This window comes from Ostrinia furnacalis, unplaced genomic scaffold (assembly GCF_004193835.3).
Source record: "Ostrinia furnacalis isolate ACB-3 unplaced genomic scaffold, ASM419383v2 OfSCF1416, whole genome shotgun sequence".
Lineage (NCBI taxonomy): Eukaryota > Metazoa > Arthropoda > Insecta > Lepidoptera > Crambidae > Ostrinia > Ostrinia furnacalis.
The window spans coordinates 601,699-618,504 of NW_021131655.1; the positions used below are offsets into that span (position 1 = coordinate 601,699).

Here is a 16,806-nt window from a genome sequence, read left to right on the forward strand (position 1 = left end):
CCCAGTCCTTTACCAAATTCCTAAAACCAAGTCTATACCTAAAACGTAACCTAAGCTCATTCCCGTACTATTGGATCGTTTTCACTTGTTGCAATCAAATTATCCAAGTTTTACGATAATTATAAGTGGATATTTGTAGTTATTTAGGTAAAATATTGCGAAATATCGTAATAATTCTAGGGGCAAGGTACATCCCACCTACCCACTTCAAAAAATTGTGCATAATTATCGTAGCAAAATTCATTAACTTTTATATAAATCTATATTCATTCAATTATTTAACTCGGAATTATTATTTATTTGTGATAACCGAGTTTGGTGGCCCATTGAAATTAAAATTAAACTTTTACATAAAATTTAAACTCAAGTTTTGTTACACGTAGGTCATAGTTGTTTGCCGAATATTTCAGGCTCATCGAAATTATCAAGTGCAGGAGCACTGAGCGTGCCTAAGCTGTGCGCCGTGCTGTGCATTAGCGGCGTCGACGCCGGTTTCCCGAGTCTACGCGCAAACACCGAGGAGGAGCGTGAGCTAAATTAATTATTTGTTCCTTCTTGACTATTTGCTGATTTATATTCAGTCGCCCTTTGTAAATTTCTTGTTTGTGCTGTATTTATTCCTATAAATTACAATGGAATCTGAAAGATCGGGTAGGTCTAATTTTGAAAAGGCTGACGAGAAAAGAGTTAGAGAATTATGTATAAAGCGAAGTTCAGTAAAAGGTCAAATCACTAAATTCAAAAATTTTTTGTCGAATATAAGTCAGCAAGAAGAATTGGCGAACCTTGAGTTAGCCGAGTTGACTTTGAAGCTCGGCAAGTTTGAGGCTTTGTCCATGAAGTTCGATGAGTTGCAAAGTCAGATTGAAGTTTTTAACCCTGATAATTTAGAAGGGGAGTTAAACGAGAGGGAAAATATTGAACATGATTTCGTGGCAAACATAGCATTGGCAAAAAATATAATAGAACGTCAAAATAAATCACAGCAAAGACGCGAATCATTTTTTGACGCGGATGCTCACTGTTCTATAGAAAGTAACGGTAATATTAATAGCAATACAATGGGATTTAAATTGCCGCAAATACAAATTTCTAAGTTCGATGGAACTTATTTCAGATGGCTTGAGTTTCATGATACGTTCGAGAGCTTGATACATAATAATTCCCACATTTCTCCTGTCCACAAGTTTCATTATCTTGTCTCATATCTGGAAGGAGAAGCTGCTCGAATAATATCTAATTTAGAGATATCAGCATCTAATTATAAAGAAGCGTGGCAATTGTTGTGTAATCGTTACAATAATAAAAGATTGTTAACTAATCATCATTTAAACTCATTGTTTAGTATTCAGCCTTTAAATCGCGAATCTGAAAAGTCACTTAGGTTCTTAGTTGATCACGTGACGAAAAACTTGCGTGCATTATCCAGCTTGGGACAGCCTACGGACAAGTGGGATATGTTACTAATATTTATGTTGTCATCCAAATTAGACAGTCACACACTCACTAAGTGGGAAGAATATCGCAACGTTTTAGACGATATACCTACTTTAAACCAATTTTATAAGTTTTTAACGGACCGTGCTGACGTGCTCGAATCTATACATAGGAGTAAATATGACAACAATAACTATAATTCAGCTAAAGGTGCGTCATCAGCGACGGCACCCGCGCGTAATTATGCAGCGACGAGCAATCATAATAATTACAACAATAATAATAGCCGATCTACTAAGTCGTTCGCTGCACTGAATACGCAACGGTCAGGAACATTTTTATGTATTATTTGTGGTGACAACCATAGAATTTATGATTGTGCTATGTTTAAATCAAAAGGCATAGATGAGCGATTGAATTATGTTAAGAAATATAAGCTTTGCGCCAATTGTTTGCGTCAAGGTCACCCGTTGAGCGAGTGCCGTATGGGGCCTTGCCGAGAATGCAACGAACGGCATAATAGTTTGTTACATAGGCCAAGAGCCATGGTGCATGATTCTAAATTAGACACTTCGTCTAATGACACTATTGTTAATTTTTCGAAACTCAAACAAGAGCAAGTGCTTTTATCAACTGCCATAATTGAAATATCCAATCCAAATACACACAAAACAACTCGAGCTCGTGCATTATTGGATTGCGGAAGTCAATCGTCATTTATGACTAAATCATTAAAAAACAAATTAGGTCTAAATTCAAATCAAATAAATGACATAAACGTAATTGGCGTAGGTAATAATTCATGCTGTAAGATCGAAGAAACATGCACCGCTAACATAAGTTCATTAAATAAAAACGAATTTAATATTGATTTGCAATTTTTTATCTTAAATGAATTAACTAGCAAAATACCTTCAATTCAAATTGATATTAACTCACTAAATATTCCAAAAAATATAACCTTGGCGGATCCCACTTTCTATCAGCCCTCTAAGATAGATATTTTAATTGGTGCTGACATATTTTGGGACATAATAGGAAATGAACAGCTGTCATTAGGCCTCGGTTACCCTAAACTTCGTAGTTCAAAATTCGGATGGCTAGTTTCTGGTCCATTCAACCCAAATTCAAATTTTATATCAAAAAATTCGATACAATGTAATTTTATGCAAAAAGAACAAAATAACTCTGATAACGAAATAGACAAAATGCTTCCAATTTTCTGGAATCTAGAAGAAATTCCAAATAGCAAAAATATATTATGCGAAAGTGATAATTTTTGTGAAAATCATTTCATGCAAAATACTGTAAGGTTAGATAGTGGTAGATTTCGAGTAAAATTACCCTTGAAGGAGTCACCTGACTGTTTAGGGGATAGTTTTAACTTGGCAAAAAGGCGATTTTTTAACCTAGAAAAAAGGTTTAGGCGAAATCCAGATATAAAATTGCAATATACAAAATTCATTGATGAATACGCAGAATTGAGACATTTATCTGAATGTCAGTCAAAACCTGACATTGCTTATTTCTTGTGTCATCATCCCGTTCTAAAGGAAGACAGCGAGTCAACAAAATTACGCGTCGTGTTTGATGGCTCCGCGGCATCTTCTTCGGGTTATTCTTTAAACGACATTTTAACAGTGGGTCCAACTGTGCAGGATTCGTTGTTTGCTATATTGATTAGAGCTCGGCAACATAGATACATCTTGACAGGAGACATAGAAAAAATGTACCGTCAGGTAGAGGTCGATGAAGGTGACCGTAACCTTCAATTGATTTTGTGGAGGGATCAGGAATCTCAACCTTTAAAATTATTAAAACTAAACACACTTACGTATGGCACGGCCAGCGCGAGTTATTTAAGTACTAGGTGCATTAAACAATTAGGCGAAGAATGTGAGGATGAGATGATCAAAGACATCATCCAACACGATTTTTATGTCGATGACCTGATCTGTGGCAGTGATAGTAAAGATCAGCTGCGTTACATCTTAAACTCGGTCTCTAAAGTGCTTGTCTCTGGATGTTTTAATTTGAGAAAATTGAAAAGTAACTTACCCGATGTTTTTGAAAATTGTGACATGAATACAAATGATAATTTAACTTTTAGCGAATCAACAAGCACTTTAGGGATGGGGTGGAAGCCTTCTACAGATGTTTTTAATTTTCCGACTAAGCCTTTGGCAGAAAACAAAAATATTACAAAACGATCTATAATGTCTCAGTCTTTTAAAATTTTTGACCCACTCGGTTTGCTATCTCCGTTCATAATATTACCAAAAATATTAATTCAAAAGTTATGGCTTCAGAAGTTGGACTGGGATGAGCCCGTTCCATTATCTATTGCCAATGAGTGGTTTTCTTTTTCTAAACACATTCCATTATTACAAAACTTAGAAATACCTAGACATGTGTTATGTGTTGACCCAGTACATATAGAATTGCATAGTTTTAGCGATGCTTCCCAGCACGCTTATGGGGCATGCATTTATCTAAAATCTGTCAATGCTCAGAACGAAGTTACCATTAGATTGTTGTGTGCTAAGTCCAAGGTTGCGCCGCTAAAGGCAACCACTATGCCACGACTAGAACTGTGCGCTGCACTCCTAGCCGCTAGACTATGTAAGGCAGTAAATGAGTCACTCCGTATTCAACCAAAGCGCATGATTCACTGGTGCGATTCGAGTATCGTGTTAGCGTGGATTCATAAAGGCTCAAGTAAATTAAAAGCTTTCGCCGCTAACAGGGTTCTTGAGATAACCGAGACCACCGAGGCAGCTTCGTGGCGTTATGTGCCTACTTCGCTCAATCCGGCAGACTTGGTTTCGCGGGGGGTAGACGCAACTAAGTTGATAAACATGAATCTGTGGTGGTCAGGTCCCGATTTCATGGCTAAAGACGAGTCGGAGTGGCCTAAATTCACAAATAATAAAATACCGGAAATAGAATTACCGGAAGTAAAATGTCATAATGCAACAATTACTGAATCATTTATTAATTTTGAAAATTTTTCTAATTTATCGAAATTGCAACGCACATTTGCCTATGTTAGGAGGTTCATACATAATTTGAGGTATCCTAAAGATAAGCTCTTAGGTAGTTTAACAATTGACGAACTTAATCATTCTTTTTATTTTTTGTGCTCGGCTGCTCAACGTCAATCATTCGCTACAGAGTACGAAATGCTCAGTAAAGACAAACAATTAAATGCAAAATCAAAAATACTCCCATTGTCTCCTTTTCTGGATAATAATTTGATAAGAGTAGGTGGCAGAATAAGCGCTTCGTGCTATGCTTACGAAAAGAAGCACCCTATATTATTGCATTCTTCACACCATTTAGCAAAATTATTTTTTGAACGGGAGCACATTAAGCATTTACACGCCGGGCCACAGTTATTATTGGCCACGACTAGAGAGACCGTCTGGACGGTAAATGGAAGGCGGCTCGCTCGTAGTGTTGTTTTTAACTGTGTGCGTTGCAAGCGTTTAAACGGTAAAACTATGTGTCCAAAAATGGGAAACCTGCCCGCAGAGAGAATAACACCTAACTATCCTTTTTTGTCTGTGGGACTGGACTTCGCGGGACCGTTTATGATTTTAAATAGAAAGGGCAGAGGCAGTCGCTTAATAAAATGTTACATGTGTCTCTTTGTTTGCCTGCGATATAAATGTTTACATTTGGAAGTAGTCACTGATCTCACTAAAGACGCCTTCGTGATGACGATTCGTAGATTCATAGCTCGCCGAGGCAAGCCATCTGAAATTTTCTGTGACAATGGACGAAATTTTGTTGCTGCGGCCAAGGAAATTGGTAGTTTTTTATCTAAAAATACACAATCTTTGTCTGATTTTGCAACACAGGAAGGAATAAAATTTATGTTCACTCCTGCATACGCACCTCATTTTGGAGGCATTTGGGAAGCCGGCGTCAAGTCGGCTAAGTTTCACATTAAGAGAGTAATGGGCAATAGTCATTTAACATTGGAAGAAATAACTACATTATTCGCACAAGTGGAGGCTATACTCAATAGTCGTCCTTTATGTCCTCTCTCTTCCTCTCCTAATGACCTCCTTTCCTTGTCTCCAGGGCACTTTCTCATCGGGAGACCCTTGACGGCGCTGCCATCACCGAACCTAAAGGACGTGAAAGAAAGCAACCTGCGTCGCTACGCCAGGGTGGAAAAACTACATCAGCACTTCTGGAACCGCTGGCAAAAGGAATACATCAGCGAACTTCAACATCGATCGAAATGGAGAACAGATAATGCAAGTCTGACGATTGGAGACATGGTACTCATCCAAGAGGATAACATACCCCCCTTGAGTTGGCGCTTAGGGCGGGTCACTAAATTATTCCCGGGAGCTGATGGAGTCGCTCGTGTCGCTGATGTCCACACGCTGCGAGGTTCTGTGCGACGGCCCTTGGTTCGACTCTGCCCGCTGCTGTCAGAAGAGAAGATTCAGGGTTGAAAGAGTACTTTCAACGGGGCGGGAAGATGTTCCGGCTCATAATTCACCTACACACAGTTTGGTTGTGGTGCTTCATAAAGAGACAATTGCCGTCAAGTTTTTTGTAGGAGTTAGATGTGTCAGTTTGGTTTAATAAAATGAAATGTCAAAACTTCACTTACCTTTTGGTCGTCTACAAGACAACATGTAAATCTAAATTGCATTATAATCAGAGTTCAAAAAGTCATCAAGAGTTTTATTTGGCTCCATTGTGTCAACGACAAGACACTCAGATTTATTTTTTTTAACAGATTCCCTATTAATTGCAAATATTTGAAAAAAAAATAATCACCTTCCTATCTTTGATGCAAGATACAAAATTTTTGCTAGAAAGATAAAAAATATGCTTTTAGCAGAACATTCTAAATTTTTCAACTTAAAAGTTTGAAAAAAAAAAAAAAGATCTTCCATGGGTCCAAAATAATTTTAAAAACTGCGCAGTTTTCTGAACTTTCATAATAACACAAAAAAACATGTACTTAATAGGCCATTATTTTCTGTAATCGCTCCACTAAAGTGGTAAGTCGGAGATTCCGTTACATGTTTTTGACTTTCTTAGGACTAACTAATGTTTGCAATCCCCTAAGTTTACGTTACGTAGAACACATTTAGAGACCCCCCCCCCCCCCCGTGACATGTCCGGCGGCCAAATGAAGCACACAGTCCGGCTTTTGTGTTTTAGGACCTAGCAACCCTATAAGGGCCCCTTAATCCTTAAATGCCCAGGGCCCCTAGTAGGTTAAAGACGGCTCTGATATGACTATTAGTAAATTCGGAAGTAAATATTCTAATGACGTACCTCCAGCGTTTTGGGCCAAGCGTAGAAACCGTACCCTGTAGACCTCAACCACGGCTTGTCCCATTCCTCGTCAGTCGTCGGTTGCCTGTCCTCTGACCAGATCGCCCACTCTATATCTTTTCTATATCCTGGACAAAATAATTTTCCATAACATAACAAATGTAAAACTCATGTAAGGGCTAGAGAGAGAGATAAAGACCTAGAGATTAAATGAAAGAGTCATTTGGATGAAATGTAAATTATTTAGTTTAAGCGACCCGACCAAGTTTCAATCTATGTAGCAGTCGTTCTAAAATCATTATTTTGATCTCTATCCTTATAAGATTTCTTGTTTTAATTTACAGATACCGGCCAAAATGCCTATTTTCGCAACATTTTCTAACTACATATCGTCGCCTTAGAGAGAGTCGCCTCGGGAATGAATTTGATTCATGCATTTTATGCATTACGATCAATTTTACAGAATACAGTTCTGGATATAAAAGCGGGTGAATATTTCTTTATTACTTAAGAGGTTTTCACTCGAAGGCGTCGATATGCTCTTAAAATAGCAGTAAGCTAGAGGCCCTTAGCTTATTTTTTTTGTGTTTAACATTGTATGTAATGTTGATATCCCAAAAAATAATTACATAAAAAACTCTCTCTCTTACTTCCTCCCGTGTTCTACTGGTGAAAAATCAGATCAATAATAAATCAGATGTTATAAGAATCTTCTAAAATGCCTACAAAAAGAAATAATCACCTGGCACATGTTTATCCGGCTTCGGAACGCCAGCCACCTCGTACGGGTCAACGTACAGTTTCTTCAACGGGCGCTTCCGTTGTTTCAGCACGTAATGTGTCAGTTTCTGCGCACTGCGTCGGACCGCTATGTCGTCGTGTAGCAGCGACTTGACGATCAGCTTGACGGCGCGTGGAGTGTATGGTGTTTGTACGGAGGGGCAGAAGGTAAGCATTTGCATTGCCAGTTCTAGGCGACGCCATTGGCTGGAGAGGAAAAAAAATGCAAATTAAAAATATTGCTGTTATTTTATTGCGGCGCGTTTTTGACAGATAAAGTAGTAGGAAAATTGCCATAAAGTATTCTAAAGGCTATTATTCCATGGTAATAAGATCTCTATAGACATACATGAAGTGGCAATGGGCAGGGCATATACACTCGCGAGCAAAAATATGGAATCACCCTATTTATTCCGAGCGATCCATTTTAACGGAGATATTATAAACTTAAAATTGATACCATAGATACATACAACACATAGTCATTCAGTTCTTAAGATCGCTTGGAACACAAAGGGGTGATTCCATACTTTTGTTCGTAAGTATAGTATGCAGATCTGACGGCCGTTGGGTTGGGGCAGCAAGGTTTTGGAGTGGAGGCTACGTACCGGAAAGCGCAGTGTGTGTAGGACGTCCACCCACAAGGTAGACCGACGACCTCATAAAGGTAGCGGGAAGGCACTGGATGCAGGCCGCCACCAACCGGCCATTGTGGAAATCAGCCAGGAGGCCTATGTTCAGCAGTGGACGTCCTATGGCTGAAATGATGATGATGAGACATACATTACATAGAAGATCTGCAATACTCACATATTAGGAGTCTCGGCGATGTTCACTAATTCATCTACCAAGGCCTTATACGTGGCCTCCGTCTTATCCGAAGCGGCCAGCTCCCTCTCGACAGCCGTGCTCAGCTGCTCAGCGAAGACAGCGTCAGTTTCCATGAGGTGCTTCACGAAGTACGCAGCGGCGTCCAGCGCTCCCTCCGAGATTGTCAGCCGAGTGTTCACGGTTGGGAAGTGGCGGTGGATTGAATCACTGAACGCTTGCTCCAGCCTGCAAAAAATAATACACTCTTTTCAATATTTCTTAGTTATAAAGTGTTGCGTTACACGATTTGTCACAGGAAGATAAAGGTATGTTTTAGAATAGGGCATGATTAAATAGTTTTACGTAAAGAAACTTTTTGATTTTGTGCGCACATTACACCGATTTGTTATCGACTAAAAGTTTGTAGTCTGAGTGGTATTTTAAGTAATCTCTCTAGAGTAGCAGCAGGCCTAATATTGGAAACAAAGAGCTACAGTTATAACAGCGGTTTGACAACTCATAGAAGTCCGAGGTCTTCGGGAGAAACACTTTTTAACCCGCAAACTACCGCAGTCCGTAAGACGTTTTATAGCATTTACGTCATAGATACGTGCTTGTGCTTGAAGATAATAATGAACTTGCAACTAACCTCAAAATACTGGGTTTCTCGCTCAATGGTGCTCTCAAAATAGCAGGCCATAGTGTCTTGACGACCTCCCAGTCTTGCTTAGCAATGAGGGGCCCGGCTCGTGGTCCCAGCATGATGTAGAGGGCGCCCTTGTGCTTGTTGTGCCATTCCTACCCCTCCCCGCCCGTAGCGAGTAACTCCACCTATATTGCTAGCGCTTGAAGGTAATGAACTTGCAACTCACCTCAAAATACTGGGTTTCTCGCTCAATGGTGCTCTCAAAATAGCAGGCCATAGTGTCTTGACGACCTCCCAGTCTTGCTTAGCAATGAGGGGCCCGGCTCGTGGTCCCAGCATGATGTAGAGGGCGCCCTTGTGCTTGTTGTGCCATTCCTCCCCCTCCCCGCCCGTAGCGAGTAACTCCGCCATCTTGGGAATCAGGGCTCGGTAGGAGTATGGGTAGTGGCTCAGCATCCAGTAGAGACGGATTTGTGCCAGTATACGGACCTGCATGAAAATAAGTCTGTTAATTCCATCACTTCGGAAAATCAATTATTATCATTGCTGAAGAGGTAATTTTTGTATTACAAACATGGTCGATCTATGATTATATTGGTGTATGGTTGTATTATCATTCTTTCTGTCCGGTCGTCGAGCAGATAGATTTCGTCCAATGACCCCAAGCTACCCATTCTTATCGCACGCGCTCGCGCAAAAATATTGCTTTCGCGACTGTGCGACGGGCAGCCGCAGTGAGTGTGCGAGCGCGACAGCAATATAATTGCGACAACTGTCTTCCTTCGTCGTGTCCTTGACTCGTCCCATAGATTGACCGCTTCTGTCGTATGCGTAGTCTGGCCGCCCTTGCGCGTCCCCTAAAGACTTCACCTTCGCTCTAACATGACTTACCGAGCTATAAGTGTTGATGGACAGCTCATACAGCGCGTATAGTGCTTGGAGCGCCGACGGTGTGATGCCTGCATCGCAGACTAGGTCCACCCTGGACTTGTCTTGCAGCCTGGCTGCGTCTGCCTGTAGCATGCGGAGTCTGGCTCTGATATGACTTACCGAGCTATAAGTGTTGATGGACAGCTCATACAGCGCGTATAGTGCTTGGAGCGCTGACGGTGTGATCCCTGCATCGCAGACTAAGTCCACCCTGGACTCGTCTTGCAGCCTGGCTGCGTCTGCCAGTAGCATGCGCGCCTATGTATCAGGTAAAGATGACTTACCGAGCTATAAGTGTTGATGGACAGCTCATACAGCGCATATAGTGCTTGAAGCGCTGACGGTGTGATCCCTGCATCGCAGACGAGGTCCACCCTCGACTCGTCTTGCAGCCTGGCTGCGTCTGCCAGTAGCATGCGAAGTCTGGCTCTGATGTCTTACCGAGCTATAAGTGTTGATGGACAGCTCATACAGCGCGTATAGTGCTTGGAGCGCCGACGGTGTGATGCCTGCATCGCAGACTAGGTCCACCCTAGACTCGTCTTGCAGCCTGGCTGCGTCTGCCAGTAGCATGCGAAGTCTGGCTCTGATGTCTTACCGAGCTATAAGTGTTGATGGACAGCTCATACAGCGCGTATAGTGCTTGGAGCGCCGACGGTGTGATCCCTGCATCGCAGACTAGGTCCACCCTGGACTCGTCTTGCAGCCTGGCTGCGTCTGCCAGTAGCATGCGAAGTCTGGCTCTGATATGACTTACCGAGCTATAAGTGTTGATGGACAGCTCATACAGCGCGTATAGTGCTTGGAGCGCTGACGGTGTGATCCCTGCATCGCAGACGAGGTCCACCCTAGACTCGTCTTGCAGCCTGGCTGCGTCTGCCAGTAGCATACGCAGGCGCGCCGCCCCTGCGGCATGTCTCAGCTAAAGATGCCTTACCGAGCTATAAGTGTTGATGGACAGTTCATACAGCGCGTATAGTGCTTGGAGCGCCGACGGTGTGATCCCTGCATCGCAGACGAGGTCCACCCTGGACTCGTCTTGCAGCCTGGCTGCGTCTGCCTGTAGCATGCGGAGTCTGGCTCTGATATGACTTACCGAGCTATAAGTGTTGATAGACAGCTCATACAGCGCATATAGTGCTTGAAGCGCTGACGGTGTGATCCCTGCATCGCAGACTAGGTCCACCCTGGACTCGTCTTGCAGCCTGGCTGCGTCTGCCAGTAGCATACGTAGTCTGGCCGCCCCCTGCACGTCTCCCGCCACCCCTCCGCGCCCGTCGAGCGCTCGCTCTAAAGCGCCGTATGAACGCATCCGCGCTTCTAGCCCGGGCCCGTGACGGAGGCCCTTTATAACGACCACGCGTTCCCACACCTGGAAGAATCAATTTACATTTATTTTTTTTGTAAAGAGCGGACACAATGGTATTGTCTCTAATCCAGTGTTTTTCAACCTTTTTCATGACGCGACAAGCATGAAAAAATTTTTTGCGACCCCCCGACCGTTCGCTTTTTTTTTCGTGCTTTTTACAAAGAAGTTGTAGGGACCGAATTCTACAATCTATACAACATTTATGAATTTGCATATTAGATTTCGGATAAATCTAGCTTTTAAACTTCTCTGGATTTGTTACTGAGTTAGTTTTTACGACCTCTCGCGACCGGGGCGCGCGACCCACAGGTTGAAAAACACTGTAGAATTGGCTAAAGCATTTATTAAGACAGTCGCAGCGTCACTACCGTCTCAAACGCGAAGCTTCTAGAAATTGTATGAAAACTAGTAGTGGTGAGGCAAGCGTCCTTCCTCACGCCTCAACTAAAAGGCGCTCAGGCGCTCTAAGTGTTTTTAATTCAAATAATATTTCTGACTAAATATTCCAATCGCATAGAGACAAAAATTGTTGACCTAGCTAAAAGTCTCTAACGCTTGTTTTACAANGTGGAGTCTGGCTCTGATATGACTTACCGAGCTATAAGTGTTGATGGACAGCTCATACAGCGCATATAGTGCTTGAAGCGCTGACGGTGTGATCCCTGCATCGCAGACGAGGTCCACCCTAGACTCGTCTTGCAGCCTGGCTGCGTCTGCCAGTAGCATACGTAGTCTGGCCGCCCCCTGGACGTCTCCCGCCACCCCTCCGCGCCCGTCGAGCGCTCGCTCTAAAGCGCCGTATGAACGCATCCGCGCTTCTAGCCCGGGCCCGTGGCGGAGGCCCTTTATAACGACCACGCGTTCCCACACCTGGAATAATCAATTTACATTTACAATTTTTGTAAAGAGCGGACACAATGTTATTATCTCTAATCAATTGGATAAAGCTTTCTATGTATATTTTAGATTATTGTGAAACATTAACACAGTCGCAGCGTCACTACCGTCTAAAACGCGAAGTGCAATGCACTTCTAGAAATTGTATGAAAACTAGTAGTGGTGAGGCAAGCGTGCTTCCTCACGCGCACTCGTAAGTGTTTTTAATTCAAATGATGTATTATTGCTGACTAAATATTCCAATCGCATAGAGACAAAAATTATTGACCTAGCTAAAAGTCTCTAACGCTGGTTTTACAATTAAAACATACTCACTTGTATAAGCATTTCAAAGCCGCGCGTGTCATCCGATTTGTCTGCAAGCATTCGCGCTTGCACCTCCAATAAGAGCTTTGTCATGGCTACTCTAATATTTTCTCCGTCAAGCGTAATTTTATATTTCACGCCGTTGGCGAATGGAATGCTGGTAGCAGGAACCTTTGACTCCACACTAAAAAAACATAAAGAGATGTAGGTAGCGTCTACTTTAAATAGATTCTAAATTATTTTTTTAATGATTGTAATACTTACAGGTCAACAGGCTGTTCATCAGGCGGTGGCAAGAAATTGCCAGAGGATAACACCGCATTCATGATGCAAAAACTCCTCAGTTTGCGTTCACGACACATGTCTTTCTCTCCGCTGAGCCATTGCCTGATCCGCGCTATCTCGGGCTTCAGATACCTGTCAATCAGCATCTGGGCACACTCAGCTTCCGCCTCACAAGGCACGTGCCACTTGAAGTTTGCGTTCTTGAGCAAGCAGCCGCGACCCCACTCCCGAACAGGCAGCCACGTCTCAGGCGCCTTCCCATAGTCATTGGGAGAACTGCGCCACTCCTTCAAATCAACGTACGACATAGACGTAAATATGTGACTCAAAACTTCGCATGCACGCGTCAACGCATAACTCGAATGAAGCTTCAACGCCCTGTCCAATATGGGCAAGATTTCAGGAATATACTTAATCAACACGGTCCCCTCGCATTCCACGACGTGCATCAGCAGCACGAGTCTGTATACGAGGTCGCGAGGAGGATTCATTTCCTTCAAGGTTTCATCGGAAGATAAAATTTCCTTCAGATCTTCACATAGTTTAGGCAAGAATGCGGCGAGAGTTGTTTCGGCATCGATACGAGCGAACACGCGCAATAGGAAGCCCACCATGCTACCGGACACGTTCGTTTCGAACGTGGAATCTGTCGCAAAGGCCCTGAACTTCCTCAGAGCCTCTTTGAATATTTTCGGCGAACACTGCATCAGCACAGCCGTAGCGGCGGACGAGATGGCCGTTTCGACCACGGCGTCCGGTTTTGCTCCGAATCGCGTCGGATTCTTTGGTATCGAGGCGCACGTGTTCCATCGTGCTGGACTCAATAATAATGAACAGTCTATCCAGGAAGACCAGGACAAAGTCTTCGAATTGAGCGGTCGACTCGCACGTCAATCGTTCTTCTTCGGTCAGATCGGGCCAGTGTTCGTGAGCCGAGCTGCAGTCGATGAAGGGGACCATCCAACTGAATATCAGTATGAAGTGTAGTGTCACCATTGTCTTCTTGATGTCGTTTGGATCTAAGCCCGGGAGGACGGCCATGAGGAAGGGCACGACGTGCGTCGGGCCCTCAGGGAAGTCGGCGTCCGCTCCCCGCAGCATAGGTCTAGCCACGGCAGCCACTGCAGACATGGCGGCAGTCACTCGGTGCGGCTCCGTTAGAGAAGTCAGCGATGTCCTAAGTCTTTCCAGTAAGGGTGGAACGACGATTGCAGGCCGGAGCGTGGCCAAATTCTGCAACGCGATCGATATATCCAGCGCGCCGCTGCGGCTGTATACCGCTTGCAATGTTGGCTCGAGGACGATGTTTACGAATTCCGTGATGTCTTCGTCTCTGAGTCTGTTCGATTCTGGTGTTTGGTTTTCCCAACTCTCCTTGAACCTTTTTTCACGCTCTCTTCTCACTCTAAAAACATTTGCAGTAAACGGAAATTATATTTATTGCTTATTTCTGCAAGTGATCACTTACCAAAAAGGTGTATTTTATTACCTGTTCAAGAATTCTCTAGCAAGTTTCCTGAGAAAGTCTCTCAGCTTGAAGGACCAGCGACCAGCGTTTGCGCTGTGCAGGTAGCTTTCGACTCCAGCTAAAAAGCTGCGTAGATGTTTTAGAAGCACTCCATCGGGGCTTATGCTCCATACGATCCACGAAGCAACGTGTTTCATATCTAAAAGTTTGATTGGAAAATGAAAATTAAAGCAAGTAAATACATGTAATAAAATAATAATAAATAAATATCCTTAGACATTTTACACTACACCTCTCTTTAGTCACAAACTAAGCAAAGCATGTACTATGGGTACTAGACTATGGGTACTAGACAATGGATATAAACATACTTAAATACTTTTTTCTTTGTAAATACATACAAATACATATTATACATAGAAAACACCCAAATATTTAAGATAAACTAACCAAGAGTGTGATTCCTGCTCATTTGCATATCTTTATAGCCCACTGGGAGATTCAGAGTGTGAAGGAATCTTGTGAAAAGTTTGGGCACGTGGGGGGTCCAATCTACGGCACCGGGGTTCCGTTTGGCCAGCCCTGCGAAGAGCATCGTCAACTCCTGTGAAAGAAAGAGACACTATAATATTTTGAACCTGAAAATGTATGCGGCAAGGGTCAAATTACAAGTAAACTCACGGAGACTCCATACTGTGAGTTGTAGCACGTATCCCAAAGGTCCATCAGTTGGTTAAACCATAGTTCGTGGCCTTGAGCCGCATATCGAGGGTGAAGTGACACTGGTAAGAATACCACTAACTGGCACATGAGATTTGTGTCAGTAGCCCAAGGGTTGATCTGAGGTAGAAATTCTTCCAGGATTTCTTTGGTCGCAGTCACCTCAAAGTATCTAAAAGACATTTTCGTTGCAATATCTATTGGAATAGAAATTAATTTTAACTGACAAGGACAAGAGAAAAGTTACTTACGGTCTCGCGCACTTAACCATTGACATGTACGACCCTTCTAATGATCTGGAAATAAAAAAATATTAAAATAAGTGCTTTAATATACTATTTTGTTTTAGAAGCGTATTTTTGAACCATTCTGTACAAATTATTTTGCAAAGATATTTATCTAAGTCCAAATTTTAAAGAATTCAGAATTCCAGAATTCTAAAGGAATATTCATTTATGCTGCGTGGCATGTGCTGATAAAATTGTAGAATAAAGACTGTGGTCTCTTAAAATGTCGCGCACTACGTAGCAATCGAAAGACTACTTCAATGTTTCAAAAATACGTATCTTGGGTTTAAATTGTGGTGCATTCTGAGTACAACATATTTTATCAGATTTGCTTTAGATTATCAATTAATAAATAATTTATTTTTAACTCTACAAGGACGTTAATCTGCACCAAAATCGAATCCCCGAACCGGGCGTTGATCCACCAGAGCACCGCGCGAAATGTAGAACAACCAACAAGAACGTAGAATGAATGATAGATGAGCCCATCCCTACTACCACCAAATGTGCAATGCAAGCGTATCCCAGATGTTCAAACTTGTTCATTACGTGGGTAGCTCGTTTTCATCCCGTTCTGCTAGGCCGAACAAGGCTAGGGCGTCGTCAAGGCCGTACCCCGACAGGAATTTGCGAATCTTAGTGAGCATATCACCTCCTTGCTTGCCAGAACGTTTTGGCCTGAACACATATGGTGAGACAAATTATTATTAGACAATTAGAAGGGACCAATATGTGTAAATGTGGCTTTACAATAGTTATTTACTTTGCTTCTTGAAAATGGATTAAAAGTTACATGTATAATGTATAGAAGCCACGATAGCCGAACGGTGAAGGGGTCGGACTGGCCGACTCGTAATCCGGGGAACGCGGGTTCGGTCCCCGCCGCCGCTCGACTATTGTGGTGAGCTCACTCGTGACACAAGCATATTTAGCTTAGTACGAGGGGCTAACGGGAGTATTAGTAATTTGTGTAATAACAAATTACTAATAATCTTNTAGACACTGATGTTTCGTATGGCATGTCTGTTCAATGTATTAACAGTCCGGAAATTTGTGTGCAAGAGTATCAGTCTAAATGACGTTCTAGAAAACAATACAGGCTAGGTCTTATTTATAAATTGAGTAAGTGCAGCAAACTTGTGTTATAAGTAGGGTAGACTGGATACGGTTTTAACAACTCGAATTTTATCGAACAATGATCGGTAGGTGAGGGGTACAAGAAGCTGGCATGCGAGCGACAAGTCCATACAGCCTTACTTATCTTGTCGCCAGCATTTCTTTCCCTTTGAACCCCTCACCTACCAAGCATCATTTGAGTTGTCACACCATACCCAGCCTTCCCTAAAAACTGAAAACTGTTACTTGGATTGGAATGTGCAGAAAACTTACGAGAGGTAATGGAAGAGTCCTATGTGTGTCGCACTCTTATCAAATATCTTCTTTCCAACTTCATACAAAGGTCGCCAAGGAAGAGTCAAGTCCTCCGGTGAAATTAAATGCCTCTTTCTGGAAAATAACATTGTGTTTACAATCACATCTAAATGGAAAGGTCAAACATGCC

The 16,806-nt window shown here is 42.6% G+C and overlaps 1 protein-coding gene across 1 annotated transcript in view; it reads right to left on the reverse strand.

Annotated features, from left to right (window-relative positions):
- The window catches only part of LOC114352692 (proteasome activator complex subunit 4), a 41,458-nt gene that overhangs the window by 22,180 nt on the left and 2,472 nt on the right, over nt 1–16,806 (reverse strand). The window contains 11 exon segments of the mRNA XM_028304365.1: nt 9,210–9,472; nt 11,877–12,152; nt 12,495–12,669; nt 12,750–13,525; nt 13,527–14,175; nt 14,260–14,437; nt 14,689–14,842; nt 14,920–15,130; nt 15,210–15,254; nt 15,795–15,923; nt 16,635–16,751. Of these exon segments, the coding sequence (XP_028160166.1) occupies nt 9,210–9,472; nt 11,877–12,152; nt 12,495–12,669; nt 12,750–13,525; nt 13,527–14,175; nt 14,260–14,437; nt 14,689–14,842; nt 14,920–15,130; nt 15,210–15,254; nt 15,795–15,923; nt 16,635–16,751 (2,973 nt within the window).